Source organism: Aquila chrysaetos, chromosome 3, assembly GCF_900496995.4.
Source record: "Aquila chrysaetos chrysaetos chromosome 3, bAquChr1.4, whole genome shotgun sequence".
Lineage (NCBI taxonomy): Eukaryota > Metazoa > Chordata > Aves > Accipitriformes > Accipitridae > Aquila > Aquila chrysaetos.
Window position 1 is genome coordinate 24,145,523 of NC_044006.1, and position 17,269 is coordinate 24,162,791.

A 17,269-nucleotide genomic window follows, 5' to 3' on the forward strand; every position below is an offset into this window, starting at 1 on the left:
AACAAAAAACCACAAGAACTAGAACCAAAACTCAGGCAGAAGATCTTTGGGCAAGCCAGGACCAATTTCTCATACTTACTTCTGAAGGACAGAATAATGGTATATCTGATCAGTTCCACCGTCTGTAAAACCAAGCTTATTTCATCCTTTTACACTCACCTAGAGAATGTGTTGTCAAATATCAGTGTGTAGATTCCAGAGTTTCTGACTTTCACCTGTCCTCTGATAGTTTCCTTATGAGAGTTGCAGCGGGTCATAGGAATAAGAACCTGGAATCCAATAGAAATCAAAATGAAACTTGCTATTTGCTCTATAAATTGACATTTGCCTTCAGAAAAATATTTAGACTTGAGCAGTCTTGAAACTCCCAAAGTGCATATGTGCCTGCAAAACTATTTTCACTGATTAGCATTAAAAATTTGCCCAAACTCAAGTCTCACAGTGAGATATCTGTTTTCCTTTGAGAACCTCTTTACAGTGTTAAGCTATGGCTATAAATCTCTGCTTTAGAGATAGAATAAAATCCTGATCTTTTTAACGTTAATCTAAGCAAGCTTACTAACATCAGCAGTGCTACATTAAATCTACACAAATATATCCAAGAGCACAATTTAGCTAAATATGTCTTTTAATATATGCTTTTATACTCTCTGTATTAAAAAAATAAGCTTTCTCAGAAAATCTTAATTGTTTATCTAAGTTTACAGCAAAACTGTGTGTAACCATCTATCTTACTGTAAAACCCTAGCAGAGACAGTTGTCAGAACAGCAGCTGACGTAGATCAAGGACAACCCTATAAAAACCAATGTTCTATCAAATAGATAGATCAGAATGGAAGCAACATTCACTCTTCATTCAGCCTTCAGCTGAAGAAAAAAGGAGATTTTGCGTGGAGTTAGTTACCCTGGAGTGAATTAACACATGCTAAATAAATGTCTTATTCCCCCAGCAAAATCACAGCCTTAGGGCTCCCCCTACCACCTGCTGGTTAAACCAGCAGCTGCCTTGTCTTCATTAAAACTGCAATGAGCTGAGTAACATAGATTCACTTAATCCATAATCCTCATGAAATATGGACAGCGCATATAAAAACTGGTACCTTGGGCACTGGCAACGTGATTTCGCACACCATCAAGGCACTTAAATACATGCTTCACTGTAAGAAATGCAGGTAACCCAATCAATGTATCTGCCTCCTTGTGGCCCCTGCTTAAGAGCCTGGCAAGATCAGCTCTGGGCAGCTTACAAATTAAGTAATACTGAGGAGGGAAAAAAGGAGAATTTTGCAGGCTTGGACTTTTATTTTTGCTTAATAACAGTGGGGGAATTTCAGATGCAACCAATAGAAGCTACAGTGCTTTTCAACTCAACTTTTGCAGGCAACATCAAATAATTCAAGATGTAGCTCTACCTTCAGGAGAACTGTGGCTTAATTGGAGAAACAAGTCCTTAATGCAATAGCAACTGCCACTCTTGTGGAGACCTTCTAGCTATACTTGCTGATTCCTCTAGGCAGCTGATTGTAGTATACTACAATCTCTAAGGTAGTAAAGAAACAAAGGCCTTACTTTGCACTGATCTAGCGGTGTGTCTTCTGATTCTTGGTAGACGACGCTGAAGGATATGCTTTTAGGGTCCGATGAAAAGATCCAGCTAATTGTTAGCCCCATCTCTGTCACTGTGATGGGAATGATACTGTAGGTGCTGGATTTAATGAACAGCTCTCTGTTACTTTCCCCAAAATTTAAGATCTCTTCCACTGTAAGGGGTAATTTGATCCTGTGAAGGAGAAAAATACAATTATTTGAAGAGATCCAATGTTCTTACTCAGACAGAAACAATAATCATTGCTTTTTGTTTTCCATCTATTTGAGGCAGACTCCACAGCAGCTTTGGGAAAGGTCCACAAGATGTGGGAAAAATTCAGCCTTGGATGAAAGCATGAACTACAGAAAAGATGACTGATATCAAGCACTTTCACTGCTTTGGCAAATGGGGATGTTATTCACTTATTTATTTCATTTCGACTAGAAAAATCTAGTGCTTGAAGAAAGCTTTAAAGAGTTATTACGATTAAAAAAAAGTCTGCTGCCCTCTACTGTTCTTTTTAAATAAAAATTAGTCACCTAATTTACTCGCCTTTCCAGGTATCATTTGTACAGGAAATAGGGATCAGCAGTACAGAGGGGACAGATGGGTGGAATGTGAACAGCAGCTCTGTTTAGATCCTCTGAAGCACCTAATGCTACAGCTTGGTCTGCTACGTAAAAGCTGACTCAAAGTACTTCCAATTAAAAAGGAAGTTCTCAGCACCCAGATGATCCCAAGTCATGAAGCATTATATTAGCGTGCCTCCTTCTGATATCTACTTCAGACTGTGAACAGTGAGGGCCTTAAATGGGAGAATGCTGCTTGCCTTCTTCAGGGGAAACCTGTAATTTCTAAGAGCTGTGGATCTCACCTACATTACCCTAAGTAAAACTCATCTAACATATCGCTCTTTAGGCCAAATAAATTGTTTCCAAATCAATGAGCTCACAGTAAATCACAGTATTGTGATTTGTTTGTCAGCAGCTATCAAAAATCAACACATTTACCAGAAGGTATCACACAGTCACCATGATGATTTGCTGTTCTAGAGTAAGGAGGAGTTCAGTTTCAAACCATGACTACACAGTGGTTAGGGATCACAGCTGATTTACTATGATAACTGTTGTACTCTGGCCAGAGAGGAAGCTTTACATTAAGTCTTGCTTACCTTGTTACACCTTCCTCTTAGCTGAAGTACCTGCTGGGATGTCTCAGGTGATCAAACCAACGATCACTCTTGGTTTTGCCCTACAGCCCAGCTATGATTTTAGTTACTGCTTCATTCACTTTGTTCTCTGAACAGCAGCAACAAGGTTGAAACATGGATTAATTTATCTCCCTGCAGTCAAAAGTTTAAAACCTTCCCCATAACTAAGCCAAAATCTCAAAGCTAGACTTAACGGTAGAGTGAGCAAAGGGGAATTTCTCCAAGTCACAGCATTTTCATATGTTAGATTCCCTCCTTGGCTGTGCAAGTGACAAGCTGTATTGCTACTGCATGTAACTATTAATTTCAGAGCAGGATATGTGCAGAGAATTGTGCACACACAGTTCACAGAGGTTGAGCAAAGGCTCAGATAAACATAGATCATAGATCCTAGAATGGTTTGGGTTGGAAGGGACCTTAAAGATCATCTAGTTCCAACCCCTCTGCCACAGGCAGGAACACCTTCCATCAGACCAGGTTGCTCAAAGCCCCATCCAACCCGGCCTGGAACTCATCCAGGGATGGGGCATCCACAACTTCTCTACAACATTTTATGCTATGGCATATATCAACCAGAGCAGGCAAGACAGTTTCTGTGAGGCCGCCAATAAATAACAGACACATGCTCCAAAAGGCCATGAATTCCCTCCCCATGACAAAGGTCCAACTAGCACTGCACTCCCTGACTTGCCCTTGCAGTTTCTTCCAGAGACTACTAGAACTACACAGCCTTCTCTCTCAGCCCCCTTCCTGTTCACAGCACCTCCTGCAATAAGAATAGGAAGGAGGGTTTTGTGATGTGATGTGGACCCAAATCTTCCCTTCTTATTCCCCACTTCGACTAAAGCTTTGCAGGACTGAAGGGAGAGTACCTGGCTCATTGCTGCTGCTCTGCGTAGTTGAGCTATACTCTCTGCTCCTCCTCAGCCCAAATTCTACTGTGCCACACAAGCTATCAGCTCTTTCAGGAGTCTGTAAGACCTGTGTTCACATAGCTGATATCTGAGCTCAGCCTTTATTCTTTCAGCCTGGTAGTAATGAAATTGTTCTGCTTACATGATTTCTCCTGACTTCAACAAGCATATCTCAGCATCTTGAGCAACTTGCCACTCTTCTGATTCATCAAAGGTTGAAGAATTACACGTGCTGTTTCTAGGACAGGGAAAAAAAGGAAAGCCATGATTCTGAGTAGTATGTGGTCAAATACCATCTGCATGCTGACCCCTTCCTAAAATAGAAACGTTTTGACAGTCATGATGCCAAATTCTAGAATTCTTATTTTGCACATTGTAGTGACAAAACTGCCTGGGCAAAACTGCAGCCCTGTTCTGCTAACCATTGTACACAAATGTAAAACTGTTCCTATCCTGGTTCCATGAGCTAAGAGGAATACGTACATCCAGAACATCTCTTCTACATTCTTAAATTGCCTATCGAGACACTGCCAGCTTTTAAAAAGATTCCCTGGCAGGTGGAAATCTTGATCAACGGCAGACACAAGCAAAAGAGTCTGGACTTGTCCCTTAAACAAAGCTTGCACAGGGATATGACATTTGCCCTACATTTAATCTGTGAGGTGTTTTACAAACATATTACCCGGTTCCTTACTCTGAGAATGGTACACAAAACATATTTTACCATTGTAGGATCACCACCACTTATCTTCTTTTCATACAAGAAATACTGGATGATTCAAACACAAATACACCAAAGAAGCTGTTACGAGATGAAGCAGGATGGCTCCTCCCCACCATGATGTGTCCAGGAGAGCAGAGGAAGTAGATGGAAGAACCTTACCTCGAAAAGGGTGCATGCTCTGGGTGAACACTGGAGTAGCACCAGCTATGAATTACAGGGCTGGGACACAGAGAAGAATGAGTCTGAGAGTGAGTAAACAGATGCTGGTAGTCTCCAAGTAAGTTAGAGCTTCTCTAACTGATACTTACTTTGCCTCTCTGCATCTCAGCAGGTTGATAACTGAGACAATTAGGCTGTCATTCGCAGAAAAACACCAAGGATTCTTATACACAGGGAACCAACCTTCCAAAAACTAGTGGAATCTAATAAAATGTAACATCACTTATATGCACTTCTGAACCATCAAGTGTAATCATGTAGCAAGGGCATAATTGCCACACAACCTGTAGACCAAAGTCTGAAAACCAATGCACAGTTTAGCATTTTCTTTAAAATCCTACAGGACCTTGCTCTACAAGCAGCACTGCTGAGTAGAAGAGCAGGAGAAAACATCTCCACGTAAAAGCACCTTCAGCTGGTCATTAGCAGCATCTGAATATACTGTGTCAGCACATGCAACCACGTGCGAGTCTAGTGGGGTGACACTGTTGTTTGGAAACAGGAAGAATTTACCGTTATAACTGCAAATTAAACTGCACCCACTGTTTACATGTTTCCTGAACTCATAAAGCACTGTTATCAGTGGAACTCATGTTCTCTTATTCTTGTAGCCTCTTGGGTAACTTTTGACTTCTTCAGAGTCATACCACTACTGTTAACACACTAAGGAGACAGCTGTGACCCGCAGGGAAGACTCAAACCTGTGACTAAGTGCCAAAACCTCAGCTACAACCAAGCACTACCTGCTGACTGAAGTGTAGCAATGACACAGTACATGTTGGTCCAATAAAGGTTAATAAAACATCTATGCAAATACTTAGAGAGTGATACAAATAATTTAATTGTTAACTATCTTTATACAACTATATAAGAAAACTGATTCTGAAAAAAAACCTAGAAAACTTAACTTGTAAAGCTATACAGATATTTTGCTTCCACAGTGGGAACAGCAACAGACTTCATGCTGTGATCCACAGAACCATCCCTTCCCACCATGATAGGTACACAGCCTTGATTTCACAGCCTTGAATTCATACAGACCAAGAGAACTACAGGACTACAGGCTTCCCAGAAGTGTCAAACTCCATGATTTATTATGCAATGCCATTAGAGTTCCTTATTTAATCCATTAATTTCTCCTTTCTTTTGGGACTCTGAAATGTAGATTAAATCCCAGGACCAATACATTTTTCACGTTCCCCTCTAACGTGATTTTCCTTATTCCTGCTGCTGCAACCTAGCACTCGGTTAGGTGGTTAGCTTGCCACTTGGCTGCTCTAACCAATAAATTCACCTACTCACTATAGACTAAGGGAACACTAGGTCTCCTACTTTGTCTCTGAAACCCAAGCGCATTACAATCACAAAGCAAATCCTCCTTCTCTTTATGATATCCCATTGAGTCCAACGGTCTAAACTGAGGTCTGGTAGCCTACGTAGAAAATATAAGAAACACAGTCTCACGATTTAAATGGAGCTCTTGTCCCCCTGACAGGAGAATTTATTCTTGCATAACCTATTCACACTAGGTGGCAGCATTAAGGATGATCCTGCAGCTTGCCAGGTCCCCAGCTTATAAATATGCACCCTCTGGTGTATCTATTAAAACAGTCTGGACTGTTTCTCTTCTTTTTAAGAGTGAAATGAAGTGGGGCTGAAAAGCAGGAAGAACTGAAGCATGGAAAAGACACTACAGCAAGAAGAGAACAGCTCTGGTTCAGCAAATCCTGGAGATACAGATCATTGGAGGCTGGTGGAGCATTTTGAAGAAGCATGCTTGTCCTGTTCTTATGCTCTTCCTCAGGCATCTGCTGTTGGTCACTGTCCCTCAGCTGGATGGTCTGGTCCAGTGTGCCTGTTCTTATATATGGAAAGCATTTCTTACAAATGATACCAAAAATACTGTGACCAACATCATGAATGGCTTTGGGAGTTAGAAATAAGAAGTCCCTTTCAGAATTAAAACCCGAAGAAAGCTAGTTCAACTCTGCCCTCAACAATTTTCTGTTTTCATAAACACCTGAGCTCTGGCAGCTGTAGCTATGCATCTGAGGTGTTGCGTTCAAGAGGCTGAGTAATGAAATCCCATAAGCATCTGCCTGTCAGCAGTGCAATGGTTTCTGGAGAGAACTTCAGTCATCCAGGGCCAGAACTTCACCGAACTGTGTGAAAGCCAGAAACCTGAAACAGAGAGTGGAGGCTCTACAGAGCCCCTAACAGCTGCTTAGCCCAGAAAGCACCTCTGCAAATGTCTCTTAATGCCAAGAAACAATTGAAGGTGTTATGCTGAAGTGCACCAGTGATTTCGTGGGCCTGCTGTTACCTAGCAGGTCATACTCATCCCAGGCACCCTAACTTAGTTATCAGCCTTCCTCTCCAGCCCAACAAGAGAAAGAAAAAAAAGAAAGAGGATGGTGAAGGATCAGAAGAAAGGATGCACAGACAGCCCTTGGCATGGGCAAAAAGAGAGGCATGATTTGGGATGGAGCATGGGGGATACAGAGTTCACTTAGTGCTTAACAGGGCGCAAGACAGTATCTTGCGTGAAGGAGTGTGTATGGGTGGGAAGGGGATGGAAAAATCATGGGCAAACCCTGACATACATAGGGATGGGAAAGCATCATGCTGACAGCTGATGAAAAAAATAATAATGGATGGACATGAAGATCCACCACTATGCACTGTGGATGACCTGCATCTTGGTACATTGGAAATCCCAGCCATTTCTCAAAAAAAAAGTACGATTTAACTATGCTACATCCTGTATGAAAAAACCCAACAAACCCCAAAAGGACTCCCCTGCCTTAAAATTGGTTACTCTCTATCTGTAAGACCAGAGGCAACCAGTGCATACAGAGAAAGCAAGCTAGGGAAACAATCATGACAAAGGATATTTCTGTGCTCCAAGGGACAACATGCAAAATCTTTTGAGATTTTTTAGTATTGTGATATGAAAGAGGTTTGGCAAAGGCTCTGAGATGAAGACCTTTCAGTTGTCAGTCAAATGCTGCATTTGCAAGAGGTTCAGGTAACAGGTTTCGAAATAAGCAATTTGGGATTACCAGGGTGCTCTCAAGTCTCCTCCCCAGCAGGAGGCAGCAAACAGATGTCTACCAGAATCAACACTAGAAATACTGGCAAGCTGCTCCCCCAAAGATCCTAAATACTGCACAGTCTGTAGGTCACCATGCTTACAGCCAGCTTTATGGGTAACCCTAGCTTTTTTCAGTGGTGAGGTATCTGCTCCCAAAACCGAGCTGTTTTTTTCTTAGATATCTTCGAATTTTCTCCTTGCACAGTTCTTTAGAGGTTATTACAGGGAAACTGAGGCAGAATTATAGGAGAGGTATAGCAGAGGCAGTTTCTGGCTTGCGTTCACACCAGCAGGAGCTCCAGGCCCTTTCAGCAGAGCTGCTGCCCAGCCTATACCTCTGCAGAGGCTGCTCCATCCCAGGGCCTGCAGGTTCGTGGCAGGTGGTGGGGTTTCTGCACACAGGGGGCTTCACAACTATACCATTAAACGTTCTTCAGACTGACCTGTCCAGGAGTAACAGCTAGCCCTCTCCCTGAGATAAACTCACACAGCCCACCCCTATTTTTACTATAATTCCTAGGTTACAGTGATAATTCAGTCATGCTAGAATAGGTATACCACAGACAAACCAAGGAAGGCCATCCAGTCTTACAGAGCTACATGTATGCAGACACACACAGCAGCAGCCCTCACCATTCCTATGCTGAAGAGGGCTTCTTTGAGCAGGCCATCAACAAATATTTTACGGAAACACAGTTCATGAAACAAAGGAGGAAAGAGGTCAAATTACAGTTAGGCTAGGAAGCCAAAATAAAGTATCTCTGAGGTTTTTTTGATCCCGACTGCATGATAAAGGGTTGAATACAGCTGACACTGCAGTCTTCTTCAATACAGAGTTTATTAAAAGTTACACAGAAGTGATCCCAGGGTTCCTCGTGTATGGATAAGGGCAAATGGATGTTGGGAGGGTACTGGTCTCCATGGGAAGGCCATCCCTGCCCATATAGTCTGAGAAAGGAGCATCTCTGGTGATTGAAGCAGCAGCAGTTGCAATGAGGTCACTGTGAACTAGGCTGACAGAGTAGCTCAAGTGAGCTCTCCATAAATGCATGATTAAGACATTTCAAAAGTGACTCTGAACACTTTCTGGTTTTAAGAAATTTAAATGGGCCTCATTGGCAGAAATGGCCAATTGCTGGCCCTCTGCAACATGGTGGGAACTTTAGCTTTTCTCAAGGCAGACATTCACACCAGTTTAGGGTACATATGCTACCAAGTAGCTTTGCCACTGCTTTATCATCCTCATACCCCATTCTGCATCTGAAAATAACTGCTAAAAGCAGGTGGCTGTTGCAACCTATTGTTCCCCTCCTTGACAGGAACAGTCTGTGAATATTTAGCCCCTTGCTGCAGGTTTGTTTCTTGGAGACAGAGGAATTGCTACCACACGCAATGAAGCAAGCACAAGGGAGAACTCAATTTTAAAGAGCATTACAGGGCCTTACCTTTCTTGTGTTAAGTAGTCTTCTTTCAGCAAATGATGCTGTAGGGTTAAGTCAAATTTGGTGTTGGGTTTTTTTTATACACATTTGCAGGTACCAAATTCAAGTACTCAGAGGTACAAGCATACTGCTCTACAGGACAGAGCCCCAGAAGCATTTCAGCTACTGTACCACAGGCTTCTGCAAAGATCTAACGGCATGGGCTAGTTTCTCTGAATACTGCCTCTCTCTCTTGCACAATCTGTCTGTAAGTAAGACTTCTACTTTTCTACACTAATTACCGCTCCTGAAGATAAGTCTCCAAAGGCTATCAAGAGCAGCAAGGCTCACTAGGGAAGCGCGCACAGCTGATAAACACAGCTAGGAAACACATTTAAGGAAACCACCTGAAATGTTACATACACTGCCTGCAGTGCATTGCTTTATGGGATGTGCAGGTACTGGGCTCCTCCTATGAAGAAATACCACAGTGAAGGTTAAATGAAAGCTACAGCTCACACTGAGTTGTGGTGATGGTCAGGCATGTAGTTTAGTTACAAGAAGTGCACAAAAGATGTCCCTAATTACAGTACTGTATCATTTCATCGAGCAGCATTGTCCAGGCACCTCTACTTCCCCGCACCCTCTCAAGAGCCTCCTCAGAACTATTTCTCTCCCAAATCTTGTACCCATAGGCTGTAAGTCAATTCCCACCCCTGGCTTTGCTGCAAGTGAAAACAGTCACCCCTGCGCAGGGTAGGCCTCCTCCGGCTCCCTTGTAAATGTATAGAGGCCCTCCCAGCTTCTTCCATTGACTCTGAAAGAAAATTTAGCACATGTACTAATTTTAACTAGGGCTGAGATTGCCTTAAAAGGTAAAAAACTCACTTGGGGATGGTCACCAACACAATATATTTCTAGCCATCTCTAGTTCATCTCAGATGGGCAAAACACCTGAGAGAAAATTGTCACTAAGAGTATTTTTGGCCCAGAAAAACTAGAAGGAATTGGAAAATCCAGTACTGTCGCAAAACATATGAGTGGTTAAAAAAGGTAAGTGGTCAATACAGCTTAAGTTTTAATTCAGCAAATAATTTTTGAAAAATCAATTTGATTCTGGACATTTCAGAAATTGGCCACATGTAAGTGAATTTGAACTGGATCTTAAGAGGACAGCTTGTTCATACTATCATGTCTGTAGTAGTATCACTCAAGAATCAAAACAAAGGAGTAACTTCACATCATGTTGCTTTGGTCAGCAACAACTACGAAAGCTGTGAGGCAGTGGCAGAAGCTTCAGCACAGATAAATAAAGCAAACTGCTGCTTTCGTATTTCCTTTGGAAGATAAGATGACTGCATTCCCCCAAGATGTGACATCGTCTAGTAAGTGCATATTTTCTTGACTTCAGGTGAATAGGTAGACAGTTTAAAAAAACAATAACAAAGAAAAGAAGCTTTATCATTTAGAAATATTCAAACTTGAAAGATCTGGTTAGTATCATAGATATCCATCCTGATATGCAAAATTTAAGAGAAAGTATGGGGTTTCATTCAGACTGTTGAAGATACTGATTTTGCATTCTAATTTTGTTATGAAATCTTTCCCAATGCCTTGTTATTGCAGTAGCTCTTTGGTTTACACTTGCTAGTTTTTGAAAAAGACCTTTAGACAAATTTTTTTGATATCTGGAACTCAGAGGGTATATGTTAATTATCTCCATTCCATTTATGCTCCAGAATCTGTTTTTCCAACTGATATGTGCTTGAAAACCTCTCATCTCTTCCAACAAATATATATATGAGATAATTTCACCTTTTCTGATTACAATCGCAAAACCCTTTTGTAATGTTTATTTCTAAGTAAGGCATATCACATGACGTTGACGAGCATTATTTGCCATTTTTCTGTTTATAGTCTGTATTTATTGTGATGGCAAATTATACTGTTTATTATTATATGCTAAAATTACTTTTATTTAGATTTATTTTAAAAAGATTGATATATATTGGATTTTCTGTTTGGAAGCCCGAGACAACAGAAATGAACCAATGGCAAGATCATTATTACTGCTTTTTACACCCTGCTTTTCAGGTGTAGCTACTAAAGCAGGATAGCTGATCAGCACAACAGAAATTAGACCATGGAGACCAAAAGGGGAAAAAAACCCTGTAACACTGAGACTACCAGCTCCTGGGGACACCCAGTTCCCAGAGTGGTAGAAATGATAAGCAGCCTTTTTCTGGTGACAGGACAATTATCTATCTATGCATAGTGGGGCAAACCAGAATAGCATGTTCTGACTCTCCATTACTTGCTTGCATTTCCATTTCATCAGTTTGAGAGTTAACTGTAAGAGAACCAGACCCCAAAGCAAATCCTGTATTAACACACTGGACACTGCATGGCTCTCTTTAGCTCACTTTTCTACCCGTGATGTTGTTCCTATCCAATTTAAGCTTCTATTAGACTTCTAAACCTTTTTAGAACCTAGACTCAGTCCATACAAACTGTAACAACACTTTCCTGCAAATAAACTCACCTGCTTTCTGTCTCCTGACCAGGGAATCTTCTTCCTCCTCCATCCCTCCCCAAGAAAATGCTTTCCCACTATCTCACTTCAGGTAGAAGGATTACTACTGTTCTTTCCTTTGAGGAAAGCTGGAATAACTCCATGAACAGTCTTACTAGGCGTAACAGCACTGACGTTTGAGACAACATACAATCTGGATTCTAACTTAGGTGTGTGAGTAACAAGCAGGATACTTTAAGAGCTTCTAGCTAGAAAAATATCAGGTAACATAATTACAATGCATCATGAATAAATGAAAACTTTTTTAAAGGAAATTGCTGGACTCTTAAAATTTACCATCCACTGGCGGAGGGGGGGAAGGGAGGAAGGAAAAAGCTTATTGATCTGTATTTTAGTGGACTGTAGAGGCTGGTCTGCAGAAGATAAGGATCTCCCCCTACGTTTTTAACTTCCATACCACGTTATACACACTTGTGGCACATTTTCAGTAGCAAAGATTGAGAATATCTGGCAAGGGTGGTCAGCTGATCCAGAAACTGTTCAGCCTTATAATACAGGATCAGCTTTTAAGAGAGCCTTCTTGATCAACTCCGAGATGTAACTTCAGCTTGTCTGGAACGCAACAATTGAGATTAAAAAGTTTTCAGCTTTAGCGGCTCTCTCAGCTCCTTATTGCTCTCCAGCATAAAAAAGAAAAAAAAAAAATATTTGGGCTAGGAATTGCCACACCTGACTTTGCCTCAAAAATGAGTGTACAGTTCTGCAGTTAACCTATTTTATGTATGTAGGATTTTTTTTTTTTTTTTTTGGCAGAGGAGTTGGTAATGAGTCAGGCATTTAAGACTCATTTCTCCTGCTGTCAAACCAAGAAGGAACTTAAATGGTTATATTCAGACAAGAGAAGGAAGGAAAAGAAAGAAGGCTTAAGACCTTTAAGATTCCAAGAATGTAACAAGAAAATAAATTTCCAGAGCATCAGTTGAAAGGTCACTTTCAAGGACTCCCATTAATCCTTTGCTATCTGTTTGATGGTGTCAGTCACCTCATCTCTTTCCTAAAACATGATCCATAAATTCAGAGTTTAGGAGCCCAGCTAACTGAGAAATATAAAGCACATGACATATTAAACATTTTTAACTCAGAAAGATCTCTTCTGCAGCATCCTGTTCTCCGTCGATATGCAGATCTGCTCATGTCAGCATGTGGGGGAGATAAGAATATCAGAAGCCAGTGCCTGCTATTTGTATAGAAGAAAATCCTTCACAGTGGGAGCTCAACAATTATCCTAGCCTGGCTTCCACATGAAAACCATAGTAACACTCCCACCTGCTTTCACCAAAACCAAATTAGGGTATTACTGCCTGAATTTGAAAGTTCCTGTGAAGAACGTTAATGTAATAGGAAAAAAATTAGTTAAATTTTAAAATATTTTGGTCTGTCCAGAGAATGAATGCTGTACGGCAAAAAACTATTCTGGATTAAAAGCGGGTATTAAAAATTCTTCTTTTAAAGAGTCAATAAGACTCTCCTAAAGGCTAATCTCCAGTAAGCTTGGCAACCAGAAAGAACTGTACTATTTTAGTAAGGCTACTAACGTAATGTTATGTTGTCAAACTACATAACTGAGTACCTAGTAATTTGTTTCAGCTTAGAGGAAAACACTTTTCCTTTACAAGAAAGGGGCAAGAAACGTCAGCTGACTGCTGTTGCAAAGGGTATGTAAATAAAACACAGTGCTTCCATTTGTTTCAGTATACTTTTCCTTGATGTTGTTGAGCCTAACTTTTGCTTGTTATCTTCATGCTACGCTTGGGCTCCATCTGAATTGAAAAGTAAACTATTTTATAAGGAGCCAGTAACTTTTCAAAGGGGCATGCAGTCTTATAGTACTTATCTGGTGAGTAACAGACTGCACCTGCTCTGCTTCTTGGCCCCACGGAAACTACTTTTTCGGTTAACGTTCAATCTGCTGTACATTATAACTCACACAGGCGAGGCCTTTCAGCCAATCTAAATGATTCAGAGGCAAATTCTGCTAATCTTAGGCTGAGTAATACCTTGTAGTGGGATTAGTCTTACAGAAACATGTTCTTTATAGCTCAAGAGAGAGGACATTTAACTTTAGGCTAGATCTTTGAAAACCCCATTAACCTGTCTCACAAAAGATTTTGTTTACAAGATAAACAGCTTGCAAATCTGGTTATTACTCTTACGGCCATTACTCTTATGTGCTGGCACAGCCCTGACAGAAAACAGACCCTTGCCAAGGAGAGCTGACACTTCAATACTGCAGCAGCTCTCGAGGGGGTTGTGATGGAGGGGGGTTGACAGAGAAGTGGTCACTCCTCTCTCTGACAGCAATACAAATGCTTGAAACAGATTTACCAAAATCAAACGTGGAAGAGACATTAATGAAAATCCACTGTGTTTCCAGTAAGTCACTTGAGAAGGGGAAAGGAAGAAGTGCCGCCATCTGATGATGTGACTAACATCTAAACAATGAGCTAAGGCTGAACTGAACCACAAGCTCTAAAGTGCTCGCTCACTGAGACTCAAACCCTACTTTGCGACGGGTCCCACCCAAGCCAAACAACTCTGATGCTTAGAGCCTGCAACCTGAGCCTAAAGGCTGAATTTGGCAAAACAAATTCTGTTTCTCTCATCGGTTTCCCCAGAAACCCTCGATCCAAACACTGAACCAGTGATGTATTTGAAAGCTTAATCCATATTCTGCTTTCAGAAGCGTCTTTGTAATTGTCTTGTTTATTGTTTTGAGTCCCCGTCAGTATAAATCTGGTAACAGATGATGTATTTAAATCCACCAGCTGTTGTGTTTGCGTCTTGACTGTCAAGACAATCCTCTTCAGCAAATGAGTATATTTGCTTTTGTCTGTCATGGATGCTTTACTACAACTTTTATCTGTTAGCACTTAGGATTTTGTCTGTCTCCTGGATGCATTAGGATTTAATTATTTGATGAGTAAAAAAATCTCAACGTGTCTCCTTACAGGCTGCCTTTAAAAAGAAGGCAACATGGCAACTACAGATGCTGCCAACTTTTATTATAACTTCTCCATCATTGATCCCAACGAAAATGGAAGTGAGAATTTTCACACATTTACAAGAGTCTTCCTGCCCTGTATGTATTCGGCTGTTTTCATCCTTGGGCTAGCAGGAAATGCACTTGTCTTTGTCATACTAGCTTTCTATGAGAAACAGAAGATGCTAACAGATATATTTTTGCTGAACTTGGCTATAGCTGACTGGGTCTTCCTTTGGACGCTGCCATTCTGGGCATATTCTGCTGCTCAGGAGTGGACTTTTGGCACCATGGCATGTCGTATTATACGAGGCTTGTATACTCTGAACTTTTACACTTCAATGCTAACTCTAACATCTATCACCTTTGACCGGCTTATTGCTATTACTTTTGCGACCAAAGCACGTATGTGTCAAACCAAACGAATGACATGGGGCAAATTAATCTGTGTCTTGATCTGGGTGATCTCACTAGCATTTGCTGCACCACAGTTTATTTTTAGTGAGGTGTTTAGTATTGATAAGACAATATGCCAGGAAGAATACCCAAACCATCACACAGAAATGGTTCTTGAAGTGATCCAAGTGACCCTTGGCTATTTTATTCCCATGCTAGCCATGATCATCTGCTACTCACTAATTATTAGAACCTTACTGCATGCCAGGAGTTTTCAAAAGAACAAATCTCTAAAGAAAATATTTTCTGTAGTTGCTATATTTATTCTTACTCAGTCACCCTACACTTTCTTGAGACTGATAAAGATCATAGACTGGAGCTTTAACCTGAACAGCAGCTTTGAATATGCAATCATTATAACAGAAGCTCTTGCTTATTTCCACGGCTGTCTTAATCCTGTTCTGTATTTCTTCATGGGGGTGAAATTCAGGAGGAACTTACAGAAAATTATTAAAAATTCAAGATGCGTCAAACGGCAAATTATAGCTAAACAGCGGCAAACCACTGAAGAAGAAGGCTCTAAAACTTTTACTGCCTCAAATAATGCAGATGCAACAAGCATGTACCAGCTATAAAACTGCCTAGAAAATCTGGCAACTATTTACAGCTTGCTTTTTTTTCTTTTTTTTTGTAAATACTGAGATAGGTAGCTCGCATGAAAGAGAAAATACAATCCCATTAGTAAAGACATCTTAATCATGATACTTCAGTGTTTCCTGCTTTTCCTGGTCAGAGCTGATTCTAAGACAAAGCTGGTAATTGAGTTAACTGTGCAGAAGATCTTAAAAAGGTATAAGAAACAATGAGATAAAACTTAGTTCTTCATGACAACGCTAACTTGGACTTCATGGCTCCAGAGGGGCTGAAGACATTCACCAAACCTCTGGCCTGCTGGTTTTCCATGAAAGGTGTTTGTTAACCAAAGACTTTATAAGTTTTGTTTCAAAGATATTACAAATTTTAGTTCAGGTCATTCATTTCATGAGAATTCCTGGATTAAAGACGTACATGTTTCAATCTTCATGCTGGGTTTCATGTGTGGTTGGGGTTTTTTTTATATTTTTCCACTTGGGAGAAGGTCTCCTTGCACACTCCTTTAGCGTTCATCTAAAATTTCTGTAATAAAGCACTATTTTCATCTGCCTTCCATCTATTATCAAGTTCATGGTCTAAATCTCCCATACACATCTTTGTATCTTACTTCTGATAACAGAGCTCATGTTGCCAGATGACTAGACCCCTGTCAACACAAGGGATATCATACCACCCACGGGCTCTAACACTGAGCAGTGTTTTCTTAGATGCAAACTCCCACACCCTCATTCCCACACATTCTTTGCACCATGACATCTTTCCAGTCTGCTTTTCCTGGCATCCCCTCAGCACCCTAATTCCCTTGCCATGAAACTCCTTAGTTGTTCACCTTCCTTGTTCCTGCAGTCCCTCCTTTCCACCTCTGGCCTTTTCACTTCCCAGTGGGAGGCAAAAAGGTGTGGAGAGGGCAGTGCAGACAGGGGCAGAAAGTACACGAAAGCTCTTGCAGAGAGTAGCAGAACAGGGGTGGAGACTGGAGTAGGGAGAAGAAAGAACAGATGTTGGAGAGGAGCAGAGGGAGGGCTTTATGCAGCTGTGGGCTGCCTATGGTGAAGGCAGCGTTGGGTCTGGCCCAAAGGCTAAGTCCTTTGCGTTACAGCTTTGAAATACCAGTTTTAACCTGTTTCAAACCATTCTTGCAATAACCATGCTCACTCTGGATGTTCCTTTTCTGCCCATTAACACTCAGTGCTTCTTGCCAGATCACTGCAGCTCAGTGGTACCTGACCCTTATCGGCACCATTGTGTCCACATCACCTTTTTCTGCTTAGTAAACAGCTGCTTAGGCAATCCTTTCCTTACTACGCAATCTCTCGTTTCTCCCATAGTGAAATGGTGCAACACCCTTAAAAACAAAACTAGGAAGGAACGTGCTGGGCTTCCACATCTGTGTAGCAAGTAAAGCTGCAATCCCAACACACAGCTGAAAGGCAGGCTTTGCCAGCAGAGGGTGGCGAGAGGTGCTCCGGTTCCAGT

At 41.2% G+C, this 17,269-nt stretch overlaps 2 protein-coding genes across 11 annotated transcripts in view; one reads left to right on the forward strand and one right to left on the reverse strand.

Annotated features, from left to right (window-relative positions):
• FYCO1 (FYVE and coiled-coil domain autophagy adaptor 1) overlaps positions 1-17,269 on the reverse strand; it is a 53,550-nt gene that overhangs the window by 4,197 nt on the left and 32,084 nt on the right. For 7 of the 8 annotated variants that reach the window (XM_030008202.2, XM_030008200.2, XM_030008193.2 and 4 more), the window contains exons 15-17: positions 3,855-3,950; positions 1,570-1,780; positions 160-269 (exon numbers count right to left, since the gene is read on the reverse strand). In XM_030008202.2, the coding sequence (XP_029864062.1) occupies positions 160-269; positions 1,570-1,780; positions 3,855-3,950 (417 nt within the window). The remainder of the gene's footprint in view (positions 1-159; positions 270-1,569; positions 1,781-3,854; positions 3,951-17,269) is intronic. The other variant, XM_030008199.2, reaches the window with a different exon arrangement.
• On the forward strand, positions 10,504-16,342 carry CXCR6 (C-X-C motif chemokine receptor 6). Of its 3 annotated transcripts, XM_030008203.2 has the most exons (3): positions 10,517-10,555; positions 13,351-13,418; positions 14,714-16,342. In XM_030008203.2, exon 3 carries the CDS (start codon positions 14,737-14,739, stop codon positions 15,772-15,774), a length of 1,038 nt encoding a protein of 345 aa, XP_029864063.1. In that variant the 5' UTR covers positions 10,517-10,555; positions 13,351-13,418; positions 14,714-14,736; the 3' UTR covers positions 15,775-16,342. The 3 variants fall into 3 exon arrangements, with proteins under 3 accessions (XP_029864065.1, XP_029864063.1, XP_029864064.1); XM_030008205.2 differs by lacking the exon at positions 13,351-13,418 and having other exon boundaries at positions 10,504-10,555; XM_030008204.2 differs by lacking the exon at positions 10,517-10,555 and having other exon boundaries at positions 12,420-13,418.

Bases quoted from the DNA above. Each gene is read 5' to 3' on its own strand.
- CXCR6 (XM_030008205.2), top strand. From the start codon at position 14,737: ATGGCAACTACAGATGCTGCCAACTTTTATTATAACTTCTCCATCATT.